At 45.9% G+C, this 20,854-nt stretch overlaps 1 protein-coding gene across 1 annotated transcript; it reads left to right on the plus strand.

The window, feature by feature from the left end:
• Positions 1 to 2,983: 2,983 nt before the first annotated feature.
• Positions 2,984 to 14,762, plus strand: LOC138795234 (general transcription factor II-I repeat domain-containing protein 2-like). Its single transcript, XM_069974228.1, has 4 exons — positions 2,984 to 3,409; positions 3,554 to 3,819; positions 10,788 to 10,992; positions 14,232 to 14,762. Exons 1-4 carry the CDS (start codon positions 2,984 to 2,986, stop codon positions 14,760 to 14,762), a joined length of 1,428 nt encoding a protein of 475 aa, XP_069830329.1.
• Positions 14,763 to 20,854: the final 6,092 nt, after the last annotated feature.

Genomic DNA, 20,854 nt, shown 5'->3' on the forward strand with positions numbered 1-20,854 from the left:
CACCGGTATTGGCTCTGTACACCATTGTATTCCATCACTGGTATCAGCTTTGTATACCATTCTATTCCATCAATGGTATCAGCTCTATACACCATTCTATTAAATCTCTTGTATCAGGTTCTATACACCATTCTGTTCCATAACTGGTATCAGCTTTATAAACCATTCTATTTCATCACTGGTATCAGCTCTTTATACTATTCTATTACATTACTGGTATCATTTCTGTAAACCATTCTATTCCATCACTGGTATCAGCTATATACACCATTGTATTACATTACTGGTATCAGTTCTTTATACTATTCTATTACATCACTGGTATCAGCTCTGTAAACCATTCTATTACATCACTGGTATCAGCTCCATACACCATCCTATTACTTTACTGGTATCAGCTCTATACACCATCATATTACATCACTGGTATAGGCTCCATACACCTTTCTTTCTCCTCCCAGCCCAGCCATGCCTCCTCCTTCCGTCCTCCACCCTCTCTTGTCCTGCTCGTGTGCTCCCTCCTCTTTCATCATGGCCTTGTCAGCGCTGTCGGGTAGCAATTTTAACATATAAGTTCTACTTCTGGTCTTTTTATGGGGATCTGCACAAAAAAGTGGTCTTTGGTTGGACCAGGGAGTGATCTTCTCAAAGAGAGGCACTGTCTATAGGAAATAGTGGTAAAAAATCAGTCACAAAAAAAATCAGTCTGGAAGGGAGGGGTGAAACTTCTCAAAGAATTGGTCTGCTCAGGAGGTTTCACTCTGTCAACTCCATTCTAGTCGGTTCAGCAGTGGGACAACTAGATTGGAGTTGCTGTTCAGTGCATTTCCTTATACCAGCTATAGCAGGGGTCCCCAAACTACGGCCCCCGAGGCCATTTGTCCGGCCCCTGACGCGCTTCCGGAAGGGACAACTGTTTCATTGGTGGTCAGTAAGAGGACTCCTCTCACTGACCAACAATAACAGAGCTCCCCCTTCCAGACCGCGCTGCAGCATAACTCCCCCGCCGCCGGACCCTACCCTGCATCCGCTGCCACCATCACCATCCCCGGGACGCTGACAGCAGATCCTCTCTTCCTGGCAAGTGCCAGTTACGTTCCTCACGCACGTCCCGCTGCGTGACGTCACTTGTTTCGGCCTGCCGCAGCGGGACGTGCACAAATCTCCACCAAGCAACCTAGCTGCAGGTGAGGTGAGTATTCGGGGGATGGAGGAGTGGGTGGTGGGTCTGGTTGAGGGGGTAGTGAGGGGGGCTGGTTGAGGGGGTGAGGGATGCGTTTAGTTTGGAGAGGATAGGTGGGTTTTTTCTCTACTGTCATTAATAGGGGGTCTAAGCACAGGCTGGTGAGAGCCTCTGCTGAGATCCCCTAATAGTGACAGTACACTACCGGTGAAATTGTCATTAATTTATTTTTACTTAACAGATTGAAATAAAGACTGGACTACTACGGAAAGAAGAGGATAGCTTTTTTATTTAATAAAAGGGTCAATGAGGGGTTTCTGGGGAGTTTTATTTCAATAAAGATCCTTTTAAAGTTGTGTTTTTTCCTTACTTCTATTTGGCTTAGTAGTAGAAGCTGTCTAACAGATGGCGTCCATAACTATGCCAGGCTTAGTCTTAGCCAGTAGAACTGCTAACACTAACCCCCCACTTATTACCCAGGTACCCACCGCCACCAGGGGTACCGGGAAGAGCCAGATACCGTCAAACCTGGAGTGTCAGAAAATGATAATCCGGGACTGGGTGGCAGCAGGCTGGTGTTATTAGGCTGGCAACGGCCAAAATAAATGGCCCTTGCCACCCTGATAGTGTCAGGCTGCTGCTTAGTTTTGTATCTGGCTGGTTATGGAAAAAAGGGGGACCCGACACATTTTTTTAAATTATTCATTTATTTATTAAACTAATGTGTGGGGTCCCCACTATTTTCCATAGCCAACCAGACACAAAACAAAGCAGCCCTTGCAAGCCTAATAATGTCAGGCTGCTGCTTAGTTTTGTATCTGGCTGGTTATGGAAAATAGGGGAACCCCACAATTAATTAAATATTATTATTAATTATTTATTTATTAAACCAATGCATGGGGTCCCCCCTATTTTTCATAGCCAGCCAGACACAAAACTAAGCAGAAGCCTGATACTATCAGTGTGGCAAGTGCCATTTATTTTGGCCGTTGCCAGCCTAAAAACACCAGTCTGCTGCCGCCCAGTCCCGGATTATCATTTTCTGACACTCCAAGTCTGACGGTATCTAGCTCTTCCCGGTACCCCTGGTGGCGGTGGGAACCGGGGTAATAAGTGGGGGGTTAGTGTTAGCGGTTCTACTGGCTAACACTAAGCCCAGTTAGTAATGGAGGCCATCTGTTAGACAGCTTCCACTACTAAGTCAAATGTAAGTAAGGAGAAAAAAACACAACTTTAAAAGGATCTTTAATGAAATAAATCTCTTTATTGAGATTGACCCTTTTAATATATAAAAAAAGCAATCCTCTTCTTTCCATAGTAGTCCAGTCTTTATTTCAACCTGTAAAGTTAAAATAAAACAATTAATGACAATTTCACTGGTAATCTACTGTCACTATTAGGGGGTCTCAGCAGAGGCCCTTGATCTCTCATCTCCCCCGTCTCTGCTGAGACCCCCTAATAATGACACCACATAATTTGCTCCACATAGGGGCCCACTGAGGTTCTGTTGCCCAAGGGCCCACAAAAACCTGGAGCCAGCCCTGGAGAGAAGCACAGGACGCATCATGACTTCTTTTTTTCCTGCCGTGGAATCTGATTGCATGGGACTTCTCACCCATGCGATCAGATTCCTGTGTGAGATCCTGTTACAGATCGCACTGCGGTTCGCACAGGGTAGTGTGAACTGGAAAGGCGGTGGAGGAACCGACTCTGTAATCATGCTGGTTCCTGCATCGCACCAGTGGGATATCTTTATCTATTGGTATTTTACTAATAGCAATTTGTAATCCTTAGGAAACAATGATGTCAAAAAAGAGAAAAATTTACTCGGAGTGTAGGATATTCAAAGAACAGTGGACTTATGATTACTTTTTCATGCAGTACAAGGAAAGAGCTGTGTGTTTGATATGCCAGAACTCAGTGTCTGTGTTCAAAGAATGCAATTTGCGGCGACACTATCAAACTCAACATAAAGATAAATATGATTGTTTGGTCAGTGATGTGAGAAAAGATAAAATATTAAAACTGAAAAATACATTGACAACTCAGCAAAATACTTTTGTGAAGCAGAAGCAGCTAAATATTTCATCACTGCGAGCAAGTTTTCAAGTAGCCAAGCTAATAGCGTGCACTGGCAGACCTTTCGTGGAGGGCGAATTTGTAAAGGAGTGCCTTCTTTCTGTTGCCAAAGAGATGTGTCCAGAAAAGTCAGATTTATTTAGTACAGTTAGTCTTTCAGGATCTACAATTACACAAAGGATTGAAGAAATGAGAGACAACTTGCATTAGCATTTGCAAAATTGAGCAAGAAATCTTTCCTATTTTTCCTTGGCACTTGATGAGAGCAATGATGTTCGTGATTCTGCACAGCATTCTGAACTTCTAATTATTATTTTTGGGATAAATGAGAATTTCGAAGTCACAGAAGAGCTTGCTGCACTGCAAAGCATCAAAGGAACAACTACAGGAGAGGATATCTATGAAAAGGTTTCCCAAACTGTGAAGGATTTGGAGCTGGACTGGGCTAAACTAGCCAGTGTGACAACTGATGGTGCTCCTAGCATGGTGGGGTCTAAGAAAGGAGTAATTGCTCGCATTAACCAAGAAATGGAGCCTGTGAACAATAGAACAAAAAAGTTGGCATCCCTCTATATAAGTCATGTCAAACTCTGGCCCATTGTGGCATTATTTTTGGCCCACCAGGCAATTCAGAGTTTGAATTACATCTGGACCGCCATGGCTACAATATAAGAGACAATAGGGGAGGGCTGTCTACTATATGAGACTACTGGGGAGGGCTGTCTACTATATAAAGAGACAATGGGGGAGGGCTGTCTACTATAAAAGAGACAATAGGGGAGAGCTGTCTATTATATGAGACTAGGGCTGACGATTAATCGAATTAAATCGATTAATTCGCCCAGAAATCGATTTGATTTTTTGGAAAAACCGTGAATTAAATTTTCACAAAAATTAATTTCGGGCTGCACGTTGTGAGGCGCTCACGGGCAGTCCAGAGAAGCCGGAGGGGAGCGGGGGATAGGAGGGTTGCGGTGTCGGGCCGGCGGGCAAGCCGCAGAGGGGCGGTGTGGGGCGCGACACAGGCACGCTGGAGAGGGGTGGGCGGAGTCAAGATGTTGGGTGGGCAGGCTGCGGAGGGGAGGTGCGGTGCCGGCGGCCTACAGCCAATATAAGAGCGCCACCGCTGACCTGCCCCCGCCCCTTCCGCTGAGTGTCCGGCTCCCCTTCCGGCCAGACATGGAGGTTACCAGTTTTTGAAGGAGGCCGCAGGGACCACAGGAGAAGGTGATCACTTCGCTGCGGGTCCTTGAGCGGTACAGCAGGATTTCAGTGTAGACCCCCGATCCCACTGTACAGCTCCAGGACCCGCAGCAACATGATCGCCTACTCCTGTAGTCCCTGCGGCCTCCTCCAGAGACCAGGGGCCTCCATGTCTGGCTGGGAGGGAAACGTGTGTGTGGAGGTGAGAGGAGAAGGTGTATGTGCCCTGCTGCTCCAATCACCCCCAGCTGCCCAAGTCCCCCTCAGTGTCCCCCCAGTCACCTTATCCCCCCTCAGTTACCCCAGTTGCCTTTAGCGTCCCCCCAGTCACCCCTTATCTATACCTGTACTACTACACCCTTTATCCACTTTATCTTCACTACCACTCCCCTCATATATACCTGAACTACTACTACACCCCTCATCTATACCTGTATTATTACTACTATTATTACAACACCCCTCATCCTTACGTGTACTACTACACCCCTTATCCACTATACCTCCACTACTACACCCTACCTATTTGGAGGCACAAACAAGATCTCCTATATTATATGGGGGCACAGAGTGCCACATATTTGGGAAAACTACTTACATGGGGAATGGGGGTGGGTTTTTTTTTTTACACTGAAAAAGCAGTATAGTTGTTGGCTACTACATGGGGCAATATTGGGGGGGGGGGGGGGTTGGATATTACCAGGGTTGAAGATTAATCATGGCATAGCAATATATCATGTCATTTATCATAGTTCTCAGCACTGACAGTACCAGGAATGGCGCATGCTGATCTGACAGTACTAGGTTGGCGGCATTCCTGCTTAAATAATTATCAAGGTTGGCCCTCCACTTTGTCCTTTTTTTTTTTTTTGGCCCATTATGTATGTGAGCTTGACACCCCTGCTCTACATGAACGGCCCTCAAATCAGAGGAAGGGTTGGTAAGGTAAGTACATATATATAAGCCAAAGCTGATAGGCAAACAGGTAAGGGAACATCCTCATTGCTGCCTAATCCATGAAAATCTCAGCGAGAGTGAAAAGATATGACTACATAGTATACAATACTATAGGCATAAAGGTTCAATCCTTGTGATTCTATTGAGAAAATAAGGATAAGCCACTGATATCTATATTGGGTATACACCACTGGTAAATAGATGGCACATACAAGAAAAACCTACAATATCCAAAGAATACTCAAGAATACCTACATGTAAAGAAATGAAATGAAAAAGACTAGAAGGAGAACCCCGACCATAAAGGAGGTATGTTTCACAGGCAATGGCTTCTTGAGTGCCAGTATATAAGTAGGCACCAAGTTGTAGATGATGAGCAAGGAGGGATGAAGGCAAAGCTGTATATAGTGTGTTCTGGATCGCCAAAGTGGTAAGATAATAGTGGAGATCCAATAAGCCTAAAATGTAAAGGAAGGGGTGAAAAAAAAAAAAAAATTGTGGGTACTGGGAATTGAACCCTTCCCTGTCAGCCCCGAGCGCCGACACCCTGCCACTGCCACCACTGAGCACCCTTAACTGTCACTGGAGATTTTATCAGCTAAGTTGATGCAATAGGAAAATGGCTGCTGCCATCTGCCCTTCATACACATCTGCCTCCCTCACAGGCTCCGTTCACTGCACAAAAACTCAGCGGGAAGGTCAATTAAACATTGGACCCCAACACATGCTATTCAGCTTAATGGGGTCCCTCAGCTTTCCATTTAGGTGGCAGGATTTGAGAGGACAAAAGGAGCCGGCAGCAATCCACACTGCCTGCAGCCTTTAATGTCCTCTCAGGCCCTGCTGTTTAGTGGCACCGAGCATCCTCCAACATAGGCAGGAACAAAGCCTTTTTATGGCATTTACATAGATACGGCCAGCCCATGCATATGGGAGTGCACAGCACCGTCGGCCATTTTGTAAGTGGGCGAAACAAAGGGCAGGAGCCGGGGTACTGAAAATCAGCATTCCTGGTGGCAAGAAGCAATAAAATGGATAGAAGTATGACTCCCATAACCATAACGCCGCACAGTGAACAATGAAACCAAACTGTGGCGTAGTAAGGTGTAATACACGTCAATGTACCATAGTGAACATGACTGGGGGGAATTAAGAGAAATGGGGAGAACTGAGTATAAGTGACAGGGATATTACTCTACAGGATAATAAATACAGCCAGTGGCACTTCATCCATGAGGCCACTTGAAGTGGGGACCTCAGGCGGCGCCCCCTGTTGTCAGAAAGGGAGACGGCTCCTCACCTAGGATGCTGAGCCATTGCTGCGACTCTCTGCCGCCCCCTCCTCTCCCAGCAGACCACACCTTTCTCTAGCTGGGAATGCCCTCGCTCACCTGTGGATGCAGCAGCTGAGTGCCCTCTCACCATCCTGCTGCTAACTAACAGCCCTGTCCTGACTCCTGCTCCTCCCTGCCAGGACTCTGATAGAGAAGAGAGACAGGACACCTGGGCTGCTGTAGGACCGCATCCCCTGGGGAGTGTTGGCCGAAGGACCTGTGGTGATGTCCGTGTAATCAATTACATGGGTGGGAGGAGCCAGACTCTACAAGTGGTGGAGTTGTGCACTGAGCAATAACTCAGGGACATACTTAAAGGGGTATCCTGTGGATAGGGGAAAAGTCAAGTTTTCCCGGAATACCCCTTTAACCCTTTAAGGACGGTGCCAATTTTCGTTTTTGCTCTCTGATTTTCTCCTCCTTGTGTTTAAAAAACCATAGCACTTGCATTATTTCACCTACAGACCCATATGAGCCCTTATTATTTGTGACACTAATTGTACATTGCATTGACTGATTTCATTTTTCCATAAAATATGCTGCACAACCGGAAAAAATTGTTTGTGCAGTGAAACTGAAAATAAGGGCAAATTTTTTTTATTTGGGAAGGGGGCGTTGTGTTGACACCGTTTGCCCCATAGTAAGACATACACGTTATTTATGTTTCTTAAATCGGTACGATTACAACTATATGTAACTTGTACAACTTTTATTTTATTTGATGGCTTTTAAAAAATTAAAATCTTTTTTAAAAAAAGTTCTTCAAATTGCTCTATTCCCATCCTTATAACACTTTTATTTTTTGGTCTATGGGGCTGTCATTTCTTGCGCCATGATATGTAGTTTCTATCAGTACCTTGATTGCACATATGGGACTTTTTGATCACTTTTTATTCCAATTTTCTGGATTTGATGTGACCAAAAATCAGCAATTTTGCACTTTGGCGCGTTTTTACGCTTACGCCGTATACTGTGCGAGATCAGTAATGTGATAATTTAATAGTTTAGGTGATTACACACGCGGCGATACCAAATATGTATGTTTATTTATCTATTTATATATAAAATATGAAAAGGAGGGTCATTCAGACTTTTATAAGGGGAGCGTATTTCTTACTGATGGGAAAAAAAAATCTTTTTTTTTTTTTTTTTGTTTAACTTTACCTTTTAGTCCCCCTGGGGGACTTTTATTATTACTGCAGTGATCTCTCCTAGCGATCACTGCAGTGTACTAACAATACACTGATCAATAAGATCAGTGTTAGATTGCTTAGGGCTGCTGCAGCCAGAAGCAATCTATTGCCGAGCGTCATACAGACGTTGAGGCTCGGCCCGGGTAAGCAGAAGGGATCGCCCCTCCGTGATCGAATCGCGCGGGGGACGATTTCCCCCACTAGACACTAGGGCACTTTTTTACTGGGACCGGGGAGGAGGTGGGCGAGGAAAAAGACGTCCACTCACCTCCCCGGTTACAGTGGCGGGTCCCACATCGCGGCGCTCCGATGCCCGGTTTCCGGCCGCTTCCGGGTGTCTGACGCGGGCCCAAAATGTGACGTCTCAGGTCTCAGGTGAAACGGATCCCGCCTCCTTCACTGAGTGGCTGAGCGGACCTGAGACGTCACGTCTCGTGCCCGCGCCAGACACCCGGAAGCGGCCGGGCACCGGATTGCCGCGATGTAGGACCCGCCGCTGGAACTTTTTCCTCGGCCACCTCCTCCCCGGTCCCAGTAAAAAAGTTCCCCTCCACTGGAGTACCCCTTAATAATGTCAGGCTGCTGCTACTTAGTTTTGTATCTGGCTGGTTATAGAAAATAGGGGGGACCCCACACTTTTTTTAATTATTCATTTATTTATTAAACTAATGTGCGGGGTCCCCACTATTTCCCATAGCCAACCAGACACAAAACAAAGCAGCCTTTGCAAGCCTAATAATGACAGGCTGCTGCTGCTTAGTTTTGTATCTGGCTGGTAATGGAAAATAGGGGGAACCCACACATTATTTTTTTTAAATTATTTATTTATTTATTAAACCAATGCATGGGGTCCCCCCTACTTTTCATAACCAGCCAGACACAAAACTAAACAGAAGCCTGATACTATCAGTGTGGCAAGGGCCATTTATTTTGGCCGTTACCAGCCTAATAACACCAGCCTGCTGCCACCCAGTCCCGGATTGTTAGGGGGTCTCAGAAGAGGCCCTTGATCTCTCATCTCCCCCGTCTATGCTGAGACCTCCTAATAATGACACCACATAATTTGCTCCACATAGGGGCCCACTGAGGTTCGTGACGCATTATGACTTCTTTTTTTCCTGCCGTGGAATCTGATTGCATGGGACTTCTCACCCATGCGATCAGATTCCTGCGTGAGTTTACAGATCGCACTGCGGTTCGCACAGGGTAGTGTGAACTGGAAAGGCGGTGGAGGAACCGACTCTGTAATCATGTTGGTTCCTGCACCGCACCAGTGGGATATCTTTATCTATTGGTATTTTACTAATAGCAATTTGTAATCCCTAGGAAACAATGATGTCAAAAAAGAGAAAAATTTACTCGGAGTGTAGGATATTCAAAGAACAGTGGACTTATGATTACTTTTTCATGCAGTACAAGGAAAGAGCTGTGTGTTTGATATGCCAGAACTCAGTGTCTGTGTTCAAAGAATACAATTTGCGGCGACACTATCAAACTCAACATAAAGATAAATATGATTGTTTGGTCAGTGATGTGAGAAAAGATAAAATATTAAAACTGAAAAATACATTGACAACTCAGCAAAATACTTTTGTGAAGCAGAAGCAGCTAAATATTTCATCACTGCGAGCAAGTTTTTAAGTAGCCAAGCTAATAGCGTGCACTGGCAGACCTTTCGTGGAGGGCGAATTTGTTAAAGTGACTGTACCAGCAGGCCCAGGCTGAAGCACTGGAGGCGGGCCGACCCACCCTTAGTGGAAGGAAATTCCCGCCCCTCTATGATAGGGTTCCATTGATTGTAATGGAGTCACATCATGGAGGGGCTGGGGTTTCTTCCCACTGGGGGGTGGGTCGGCCCGCCTCCAGTGCTTCTGCCTGGGCCTGGTGGTACAGTCACTTTAAGGAGTGCCTTCTTTCTGTTGCCGAAGAGATGTGTCCAGAAAAGGCAGATTTATTTAGTACAATTAGGGCCCTATTCCACCGGACGATTATCGTTAAATCATTCGAATCTAAAAGATAATCGTTCGGTTGAAATGCAGTTAACGATTAACGACCGAACAAGAAATTGTTGATCGCTTTATAAGACCTGGACCTATTTTTATCGTTGCTCGTTCGCAAAACGTTCGCAAATTGTTTGCATTGAATAAGACGTCGTTCGGTCGTTTGTAGTAGATACGAACGCAATAACGAAGAAAAACGATCGCAAATACGATCATAAGTAACGATTATCGTTCCATGGAAATGAGTGAACGTTTTCAGGTCTTTCGCAATAGCGATAGTTTGAGATCGATAATTGTTAACGATTATGCGAATGATAATCGTCCGGTTGAATAGGGCCCTTAGTCTTTCAGGATCTACAATTACACAAAGGATTGAAGAAATGGGAGACAACTTGCATTAGCATTTGCAAAACTGCGCAAGAAAACTTTCCTATTTTAACTTGGCACTTGACGAGAGCAATGATGTTCGTGATTCTGCACAAACTCTAATTATTATTCGTGGGATAAATGAGAATTTCGAAGTCACAGAAGAGCTTGCTGCACTGCAAAGCATAAAAGGAACAACTACAGGAGAGGATATCTATAAAAAGGTTTCCCAAATAGTGAAGGATTTGGAGCTGGACTGGGCTAAACTAGCCAGTGTGACAACTGATGGTTCTCCTAGCATGGTGGGGTCTAAGAAAGGAGTAATTGCTCGCATTAACCAAGAAATGGACAAACGTAACCATTCTCATCCAATAGCCATACACTGCCTCATCCACCAACAAGCGTTATGTAGTAAATAACTCAAGTGGGACTCTGTTATGAAAATTGTGGTAATTTGTGTTAACTTCATTAGAGCTAATGCACTAAACCACAGACAATTTCAGAAATTTATGTCTGAGCTAAATGTCGCCCATGAAGATGCTGTGTACCACACAGAAGTCCGTTTGCTGAGTCGAGGGAGAGTTCTGAGACATTTCTATGACTTACTTCCACAGAACAGCTTTTATGCTTTCAAAAACAAAGAAGTACCAGAGCTCAATGATCAGTGTCGGACTGGAGTGCGTTGGGCCCACCAAGGGAGATCATTCTTGGGGCCCACCCTTCAGCCACCATACTTATCTATGGTACCATTAAAGGGGTAGTGCGGTGTAAAGCATTTATTCACTAATTAACACACATTACATGTGTGTTAGTTAGTGAATAACTGCTTTATACCGCACTACCCCTTTAATAAGGGTCCAGTTATACGGCGTGATATGGGGCAGTGTAGGGCTGCAATTCCTAATCAGCAATGATTTTTACAGATGCACAAAAGATCGTTTTCTTGTCAGCTGGTCTCTGGCACTTTTACATGGGGCTTCCTGGGAGCGCTTGTTACCAATAATTGGCTCGCATAATCGGGCTATAGGACAATTTTCTTTGCATGATAATGCTGTATACTTAGATACATATATCATACAGCCACCAATAACACCAGTATATAGAGAGCAAATATCCCCACACATATTACCGCCATACTATTACTGACCAAATACAGTATACCAAGACTGATATTACCAATAATACCAGTATATAGGAGGAAAATATTATGACCATAAATATTACCGCCATACTGTTACTAACTGGATCCTGTGTACTATGACCAATAATACCAGTTTACAAGTGGGGAAATAATACTGCCACACCACAACTATCACCACCATATTGTTACTGACTAAATCCAGTTTACTAAATCCAATAAAACACAGTACCAGATAAGTAACAAATATTACCACCACATACTGACTAACACCACCGCTGCTACTGAATAACACCACCACATATTAACACCACCACTACAACTGACTAATACCACCACATACTGACTAAAACCACCACTGCTACTGAATAACACCTCCACATACTGACTAACACCATCGCTGATACTGACTACCACCACCACATACTGACTAACACCACCGCTGATACTGACTACCACCACCACATACTGACTAACACCACCGCTGATACTGAATAATATTCACTGTGCACAGATCATCTCATTCTGTCATATAGAGGTGGATGCAGCTCTACACAGGCTCTGTACACCATATACATTACAGTGCAGTTATATCAAGTGACTCACAGGGGACGTCTTCTCCGATTGTAGTTCTTCCCTTTTCATTTTCTTCTCTATCTGCCCTGGGCCGTTATGAGAACTTCTCCGAGCCACGAATCCACAGAATCTGCCTAAAAGAAATATTAGGCTCCTCACCCTGGCACCATCCTCATCTCTTTACAATATATATATATCCCTTATAGTATATGCCTGCTCTGTGTAGACACCTTATAGATTGCACCCCTCTGCCTCCCTTATAGATGTCCCTCGGTGTTGTCCATCCCTCATATAGCCCCCAGTGCTGTCCATCCCCTATATAGCCCCCTTATGTTGTCCAGCCCCCATATAGCCCCCTTATGTTGTCCGGCCCCCATATAGCCCCTTTATGTTGTCCAGCTCCCCCCATATAGCCCCCTCATGTTGTCCAGATCCCCCCCCATATAGCCCCCTTATGTTTTCCACCCCCCCTCCCCATATAGCCCCCTTATGTTGTCCAGCCCAGCTCCCCTCCCTCCCCATATAGCCCCCTTATGTTGTTCAGCCTCCTCCCCTTCCTCATATAGTATATGCCTGCTCTGTGTAGACACCTTATAGATTGCACCCCTCTGCCTCCCTTATAGATGTCCCTCGGTGTTGTCCATCCCTCATATAGCCCCCAGTGCTGTCCATCCCCTATATAGCCCCCTTATGTTGTCCAGCCCCTATATAGCCCCCTTATGTTGTCCGGCCCCCATATAGCCCCTTTATGTTGTCCAGCCCCCCCCATATAGCCCCCTCATGTTGTCCAGATCCCCCTCATATAGCCCCCTTATGTTGTCCACCCCCCCTCCCCATATAGCCCCCTTATGTTGTCCATCCCAGCTCCCCTCCCTCCCCATATAGCCCCTTTATGTTGTCCAGCCCCCCCCATATAGCCCCCTCATGTTGTCCAGATCCCCCCCATATCGCCCCCTTATGTTGTCCACCCCCCCTCCCCATATAGCCCCCTTATGTTGTCCAGCCCAGCTCCCCTCCCTCCCCATATAGCCCCCTTATGTTGTCCAGCCTCCCCTCCTTCCTCATATAGCCCCCTTCTGTTGTCCAGATCAGCTCCCCCCCTCCCCATATAGCCCCTTATGTTGTCCAGCTCGCCCCCTCCTCATATAGCGCCCTTATGTTGTTCAGCCCAGCTGCCCCTCCCCATATAGCCCCCTTATGTTGTTCAGCCCAGCTCCCCCCTCCCCATATAGCCCCCTTATGTTGTCCAGCCTCCCCCCTCCTCATATAGCCCCCTTATGTTGTCCAGCCTCCCCCTCCTCATATAGCCCCCATATGTTATCCAGCCTCCCCCTCCTAATATAGCCCCCTTATGTTGTCCAGCCTCCCTCACTCCTCATATAGCCCCCTTATGTTGTCCAGCCTCCCCCCCTCATATAGCCCCCTTATGTTGTCCAGCCTCCCTCCCTCCTTCTCATATAGCCCCCTTATGTTGTTCAGCTTCCCCCACTCATATAGCCCCCTTATGTTGTTCAGCCTCCCCCCCTCCTCATATAGCCCCCTTATGTTGTCCAGCCTCCCCCACCTCCTCATATAGCCCCCTATGTTGTCCAGCTCCCCCCCCTACCTCCTCATATAGCCCCCTTATGTTGACCAGCCTCCCCACTCCCCATATAGCCCCCTTATGTTGTTCAGCCTCCCCCTCCCCATATAGCCCCATATGTTGTTCAGCCTCCCCCCTCCCCATATAGCCCCCTTATGTTGTTCAGCCTCCCCCTCCCCATATAGCCCCCTATGTTGTTCAGCCTCCCCATATAGCCCCCTTATGTTGTTCGGCCTCCCCCCTCCCCATATAGCCCCCTATGTTGTTCAGCCTCCCCCCTCCCCATATAGCCCCCTATGTTGTTCACCCTCCTCCCTCCCCATATAGCCCCCTATGTTGATCAGCCTCCCCCCTCAGTGTGTGACGCAGCGGCTGGAACTTCCGGTACAGGGCGCGCATAACGGATGTCCCAGCCGCCGCGGAGCACACTGAAGTCAGTGATGGCGCTGCCGGGACTCAACAGAGCTGCTCGTCGGGCGGGACGGGGGCGGACACTCTTGTGATCGCAAGTAAAACGCTGCTTGCGGTCACAAGAGTGATTGGCAGGTCGGGAAGCCTATGGCTTCTCGCGCTGTCAATCAGAACACTACATTGTGTTCGATTGTTGCGATCACTTCCAGTTAAAAAGGAACCCTGCGACCGAGTGGGCCCCCGAGGAGCACGGGGCCCTGAGTGGGCCCCCCAAAAGCACGGGGCTCCGGCTGGGCTTGAGTGGGGACCACATTGCTGCAGTCTCCAGCCCTGTGTCCCCTGACTGGGGGGTGGGGCCCACCGGGGAAATACTCGGCTTCCCGGTGGCCCAGTCCAAGCCTGTCAATGATGCAGAATGGAAATCGCACCTCGCCTTACTGAAAGATGTAACAGAGCTACTCAACAGTTTCAATGTGCAACTTCAAGGAAAATGGAAGCTCATCTGTGATATGCAATCACATGTTAAAGCATTTGAAGTAAAATTAGGCCTCCTTATCAAACAAGTGAAGGAGGAAAATTTCTGCCATCTCCCCTTAACTGAAAATCTGTTAGCGGAAAAACGCTTGATTCCATTCCCAAAAGAAACAGAAAATTTGCAAAAGGAGTTCCAATTAAGATTCAAAGAGCTTCATCTCTATGAACAAGACATACAACTTTTCCGTAAACCCATTTTCAATTGACATTGAAAATGTGAATACAATTTACCAAATGGAACTGGCTGAACTGCAGAATTATGGCTCTCTGAAGGACGCATTCAAGTCAAGCAGCTTGCTTCATTTCTATGGCTCTCTCCCCTCTGAGACAAATCCTAATCTCAGGAACAATGCACTCAAAATGGCAACCATCTTTGGCAGCACTTATGTCTGTGAACAGAATTTTTCCAGAATGAAACATCTGAAATCTCCAACCAGATCTAGACTAACTGATACACACTTACATCACTTGTTACATCTAGCAGTGACAAATATGGCTAGGTTCACACTGCGTTTTCAGCATCCGTTTAACGCATCCGTTTTTTGCAAAAAAAGCATGAAAAACGGATTGCAAAAAACGGATTCATTTGTGTGCATCCGTTTTTCCATTGACTTCCATTATAAAAAAAAACGGATCCGTTTTTTTTGGCGGACCAAAACGGACCAAAAAACGTTGCTGACCCTATTTTTCTGGACGTTAAAAAAAACGGATCCGTTAAACGGATGCTGAAAACGCAGTGTGAACCTAGCCTATGGAACCGGACATTGACCATCTCATTACCTAAAAGCAGGCCCATAGTTCCCAGTGAAACACTGGTGAGTTTGTTGATTTCAATTTACTTGTTCTTTATTGTAAATATTGTATTTGTTCCTGTTTTGTTTTATGATTAGAGATAAGCGAACCGGGTTCGGGTTAGAGTCCATCCGAACCCGAACGATCGGCATTGGATTAGCGGGGGCTACTGAAGTTGGATAAAGCTCTAAGGTTGTCTGGAAAACATGGATACAGCCAATGACTATATCCATGTTTTCCACATAGCCTTAGGGCTTTATCCAACTTCAGCAGCCACCGCTAATCAAATGCCGAAAGTTCGGGTTCGGATGGACTCGAGCATGCTCGACGTTCGCTCATCTCTATTTATGATATATGCAGTGTGCCTAGGGATTTGATCATATTTTTTTTATAGTCTGACCCTTCAATGGTCTGAAGGACAGTGAACTGGCACTCTGTGTAAAAAGTTTGGGGACCCCTGAGCTATAGTCTATATAACACACATGATCCTCCATATTTTTCTATTAATAAGTTGTGTGAACTGGACTACTGTAATTGTCTATCACCTTCTTAAGTGTAAGGCCCTGTTCAGACCTCGTACGAGACCGGCCGTTCCGTGACCCGGTCTCTGAAAAGACGGCCGGTCTCTGTAAAGATCATCCCGGCCGGTACTGCAGTTGTGTGAACATATCCTAATGCTGAGAAGGTTAAATATGCCATGAGTATATGACAGGCCTTTCTCGTCACTATCATTTTTCAATAAAATTTTTTGTGAAAATCATGAATTCAATTTTGACAAAAATAAATTTTGGGCTGCACGTTGTCAGGCGCGCGCGGGCAGTCCAGAGAAGCCGAAGAGGAGCGGGGGGAAGGGGGGTTGCGGTTTCGGGCCAGCGTGCAAGCTAAAGAGGGGCGGTGTGGGGTGCGACACAGGCACGCTGGAGAGGGGTGAGCGGAGGCAAGATGTTGGGTGGGCAGGCTGCAGAGGGGAGGTGCGGTGCCGGTGGCCTACACCCACTTAACAGCGCCGCCGCTGACCTGCCTCCGCCCCTTCCGCTAAGCATCCGGCTCCCCTTATGGCAAGAAATGGAGGTCACCGGTTTTTGGAGGAGGCCGCAGGCACTATAGGAGAAGGTGATTATGTTGTTGCGGGTCCTGGAGCTGTACAGCGGGATCGGGGGTTTCAGTGTAGACCCCCGATCCCGCTGTACAGCTCCAGGACCCGCAGCGACGTATTCACCTTCTCCTGTAGTCCCTGCAACCTCCTCCAGAGACCGGGGACCTCCATGTCTGGCCGGGAGGGGAACATGTGTGTGTGTTGAGGTGAGAGGAGGAGGTGTATGTGCCCTCCTGCTCCTATCACCTACAGCTGCCCCAGTCCCCCTAAGTGTCCCCCCAGTCCCCCTAAGTGTCCGCCAGTCACCTTATTCCCCTTCAGTCATCCCAGTCCAATTCAGTGTCCCCCCAGTCTCCTTCAGTGTCCCCTCAGTCACCCCTCATTTATACCTGTACTACTACACCCTTTATCCACTATACCTTCACTTCTACACCCCTCATCTATATCTGTATTATTACTACTACTATTACTACACCCCTTATCCTTACCTGTACTATTACACCTCTTATCCACTATACCTCCACTACTACACCCTACCTATTTGGAGGCACAAAGAAGATCTCCTACATTATATGGGGGCAAAGAGTGTCACATATTTGGGAAAACTACTTACATGGGTAACGGGGGGGGGGGGGGGGGGGGGTTGTCGACTGAAATATCATTTAAATAGTATCTGACGCTGCAGGGAGAAAAATGTTCTGTTTATGTAGCAAAAAAGAAAAAAAAATCGAGATTTAAATCAAGATTCGTCCGACGTTTCTTTTTAAAAATCGAGATTTTATTTTTTTGCCCATAACGGCCAGCCCTATATGAGACTACTGGGGAGGACTGGCTACTGTATAAGAGACTATGAAGGAGGGCTGGCTACTATATTAGAGACTATGGGAAAGGGCTGACCAGTAGTGGATTATAATAGGTCAGTTTCGGGCGGTAGTGTATTCAGTTGTGTATTGTCTTCTGGCTACAGTTCTGTCATGATTTGCAAAAAATCATTACATTTTTACCACAATTTTGCACAAATAAGGGACACATGACATTATCTATCCTATACTATGGACACCATGCTAATGCTGCCATAGTTACAGTGGGTTGGGGGGGCCCAGGCTGGGTGAACAGCCCGGGGTTTATGGTAAAGTTAATCCACCCCTGGGGCTGACTACTATATGAGAATACTGGGAGGGCTGGTTACTATATGAGACTATTGGGGAGGGGCTGGCTACTATATAAGAGACTATGGGGGAGGGCCGGCTACTATATGAGACTATTGGAGAGGGTTGGCTACTATAAAAGAGACTATAGGGGAGGGCTGGCTACTATATGAGACTATTGGAGAGGGCTGGCTACTATATGAGACTATTGGGGGCTGGCTACTATTTGAACACTATTGGGAGGGCTGGCTAATATGTGGGGCAATTTTGGTTTGGTTGGCTACTACATGGGGCAATATTGGGGGGGTTGGCTATTACATGGGTTGAAGATTAATCATGGCATAGCAATATATCATGTCATTTATCATAGTGCGCAGCACTGACAGTACCAGGAATGGCGCATGCTGATCTGACAGTACCAGGTTGGCGGCATTCGTGCTTAAATAATTATCAAGGTTGGCCCTCGACTTTGTCCAATTTTTTAATTTTGGCCCACTATGTATTTGAGTTTGACACCCCTGCTCTACATGAACGGCCCTGAAATCAGAGGAAGGGTTGGTAAGGTAAGTATAAATATATAAGCCAAAGCTGATAGGCAAACAGGTAAGGAAACATCCTCATTGCTGCCTAATCCATGAAAACCTCAGTGAGAGTGAAAACATAGTATACAATACTATAGGCATAAAGGTTCAATCCTTGTGATTCTATTAAGAAAATAAGGATAAGCCATTGATATCTATATTGGGTATACCCCACTGGGAAATAGATGGCACATACAAGAAAAACCTACAATATCCAAAGAATACTCAAGAATACCTAATTGTAAAGAAATGAAATGAAAAAAGACTCGAAGAGGAACCCCGACCATAAAGGAGGTATGTTTCACAGGCAATGGCTTCTTGAGGGCCAGTAGATAAGTAGGCACCAAGTTGTAGATGATGAGCATGGAGGGATGAAGGCAAAGCTGTATATAGTGTGTTCTGGATCGCCAAAGTGGTAAGATAATAGTGGAGATCCAATAAGCCTAAAATGTAAAGGAAGGGGTGAAAAAAAAAAAAATTGTGGGTACTGGGAATTGAACCCTTCCCTGTCAGCCCCGAGCGCCGACACCCTGCCACTGCCACCACTGAGCACCCTTAACTGTCACTGGAGATTTTATCAGCTAAGTTGATGCAATAGGAAAATGGCTGCTGCCATCTGCCCTTCATACACATCTGCCTCCCTCACAGGCTCCGATCACTGCACAAAAACTCAGCAGGAAGGTCAATTAAACATTGGATCCCGAACACATGCTATTCAGCTTAATGGGGTCCCTCAGCTTCCTGGCTGCTTTCCACTTAGGTGGCAGGATTTGAGCGGACAAAAGAAGCCGGCAGCAATCCACACTGCCTGCAGCCTTTAATGTCCTCTCAGGCCCTGCTGTTTAGTGGCACCGAGCATCCTCCAATATAGGCAGGAACAAAGCCTTTTTATGGCATTTACATAGATACGGCCAGCCCATGCATATGGGAGTGCACAGCGCCGTCGGCCATTTTGTAAGTGGGCGACACAAAGGGCAGGAGCCGGGGTACTGAAAATCAGCATTCCTGGGAGCAAGAAGCAATAAAATGGATGGAAGTATGACTCCCATAACCATAACGCCGCACAGTGAACAATGAAACCAAACTGTGGTGTAGTAAGGTGTAATACACGTCAATGTACCATAGTGAACATGACTGGGGGGAATTAAGAGAAATGGGGAGAACTGAGTATAAGTGACAGGGATATTACTCTACAGGATAATAAATACAGCCAGTGGCACTTCATCCATGAGGCCACTTGAAGTGGGGACCTCAGGCGGCGCCCCCTGTTGTCAAAAAAGGGAGACGGCTCCTCACCTAGGATGCTGAGCCATTGCTGCGACTGTCTGCCGCCCCCTCCTCTCCCAGCAGACCACACCTTTCTCTAGCTGGGAATGCCCTCGCTCACCTGTGGATGCAACAGCTGAGTGCCCTCTCACCATCCTGCTGCTAACTAATAGCCCTGTCCTGACTCCTGCTCCTCCCTGCCAGGACTCTGATAGAGAAGAGAGACAGGACACCTGGGCTGCTGTAGGACCGCATCCCCTGGGGAGTGTTGGCTGAAGGACCTGTGGTGATGTCCGTGTAATCAATTACATGGGTGGGAGGAGCCAGACTCTACAAGTGGTGGAGTTGTGCACTGAGCAATAACTCAGGAACATACTTAAAGGGGTATCCTGTAGATAGGGGAAAAGTCACATTTTCCCAGAATACCCCTTTAACCCTTTAAGGACGGTGCCAATTTTCGTTTTTGCTCTCTGATTTTCTCCTCCTTGTGTTTAAAAAACCATAGCACTTGCATTATTTCACCTACAGACCCATATGAGCCCTTATTATTTGTGACATTAATTGTACTTTGCATTGACTGATTTCATTTTTCCATAAAATATGCTGCACAAACGGAAAAAATTGTTTGTGCAGTGAAACTGAAAAAAAAGGGCAATTTTTTTATATTTGGGAAGGGGGGGTTGTGTTGACACCGTTTGCCCCATAGTAAGACAAACACGTTATTTATGTTTCTTAAATCGGTACGATTACAACTATATGTAACTTGTACGACTTTTATTTTATTTGATGGCTTTTAAAAAATTAAAATGTTTAAAAAAAATAGTTCTACAAATTGCTCTATTCCCATCCTTATAACACTTTTATTTTTTGGTCTATGGGGCTGTCATTTCTTGCGCCATGATATGTAGTTTCTATCAGTACCTTGATTGCACATATGGGACTTTTTGATCACTTTTTATTACAATTTTCTGGATTTGATGTGACCAAAAATCATCAATTTTGCACTTTGGCGGGTTTTTACGCTTACGCCGTATACCGTGCGAGATCAGGCATGTGATAATTTGATAGTTTAGAAGATTACACACGCGGCGATACTAAATATGTATGTTTATATATTTATTTATTTATAAAATATGAAAAAGGGGGTGATTCAGACTTTTATAAGGGGAGGGGATTTCTTATTGATGGAAAAAAAAATATATATATATTTTTTTTTTTTTTTGGTTAACTTTACCTTTTAGTCCCCTGAGGGACTTTTATTATTACTGCAGTGATCTCTCATAGAGATCACTGCAGTGTACTAACAATACACTGATCAATGAGATCAGTGTTAGATTGCTTAGGGCTGCTGCATCTATTGCCGAGCGTCATACAGACGTTGAGGCTCGGCCCGGGTAAGGCTAGGTTCACACTGC

Source organism: Dendropsophus ebraccatus, chromosome 6, assembly GCF_027789765.1.
Source record: "Dendropsophus ebraccatus isolate aDenEbr1 chromosome 6, aDenEbr1.pat, whole genome shotgun sequence".
NCBI lineage: Eukaryota > Metazoa > Chordata > Amphibia > Anura > Hylidae > Dendropsophus > Dendropsophus ebraccatus.

Bases quoted from the DNA above. Each gene is read 5' to 3' on its own strand.
- LOC138795234 (XM_069974228.1), top strand. From the start codon at position 2,984: ATGATGTCAAAAAAGAGAAAAATTTACTCGGAGTGTAGGATATTCAAA. The intron at 3,410-3,553 runs GTTAGTCTTTCA...GATTCTGCACAG, and splicing joins AGTCAGATTTATTTAGTACA to CATTCTGAACTTCTAATTAT. The intron at 3,820-10,787 runs GTTGGCATCCCT...TAACTTCATTAG, and splicing joins GTGAACAATAGAACAAAAAA to AGCTAATGCACTAAACCACA.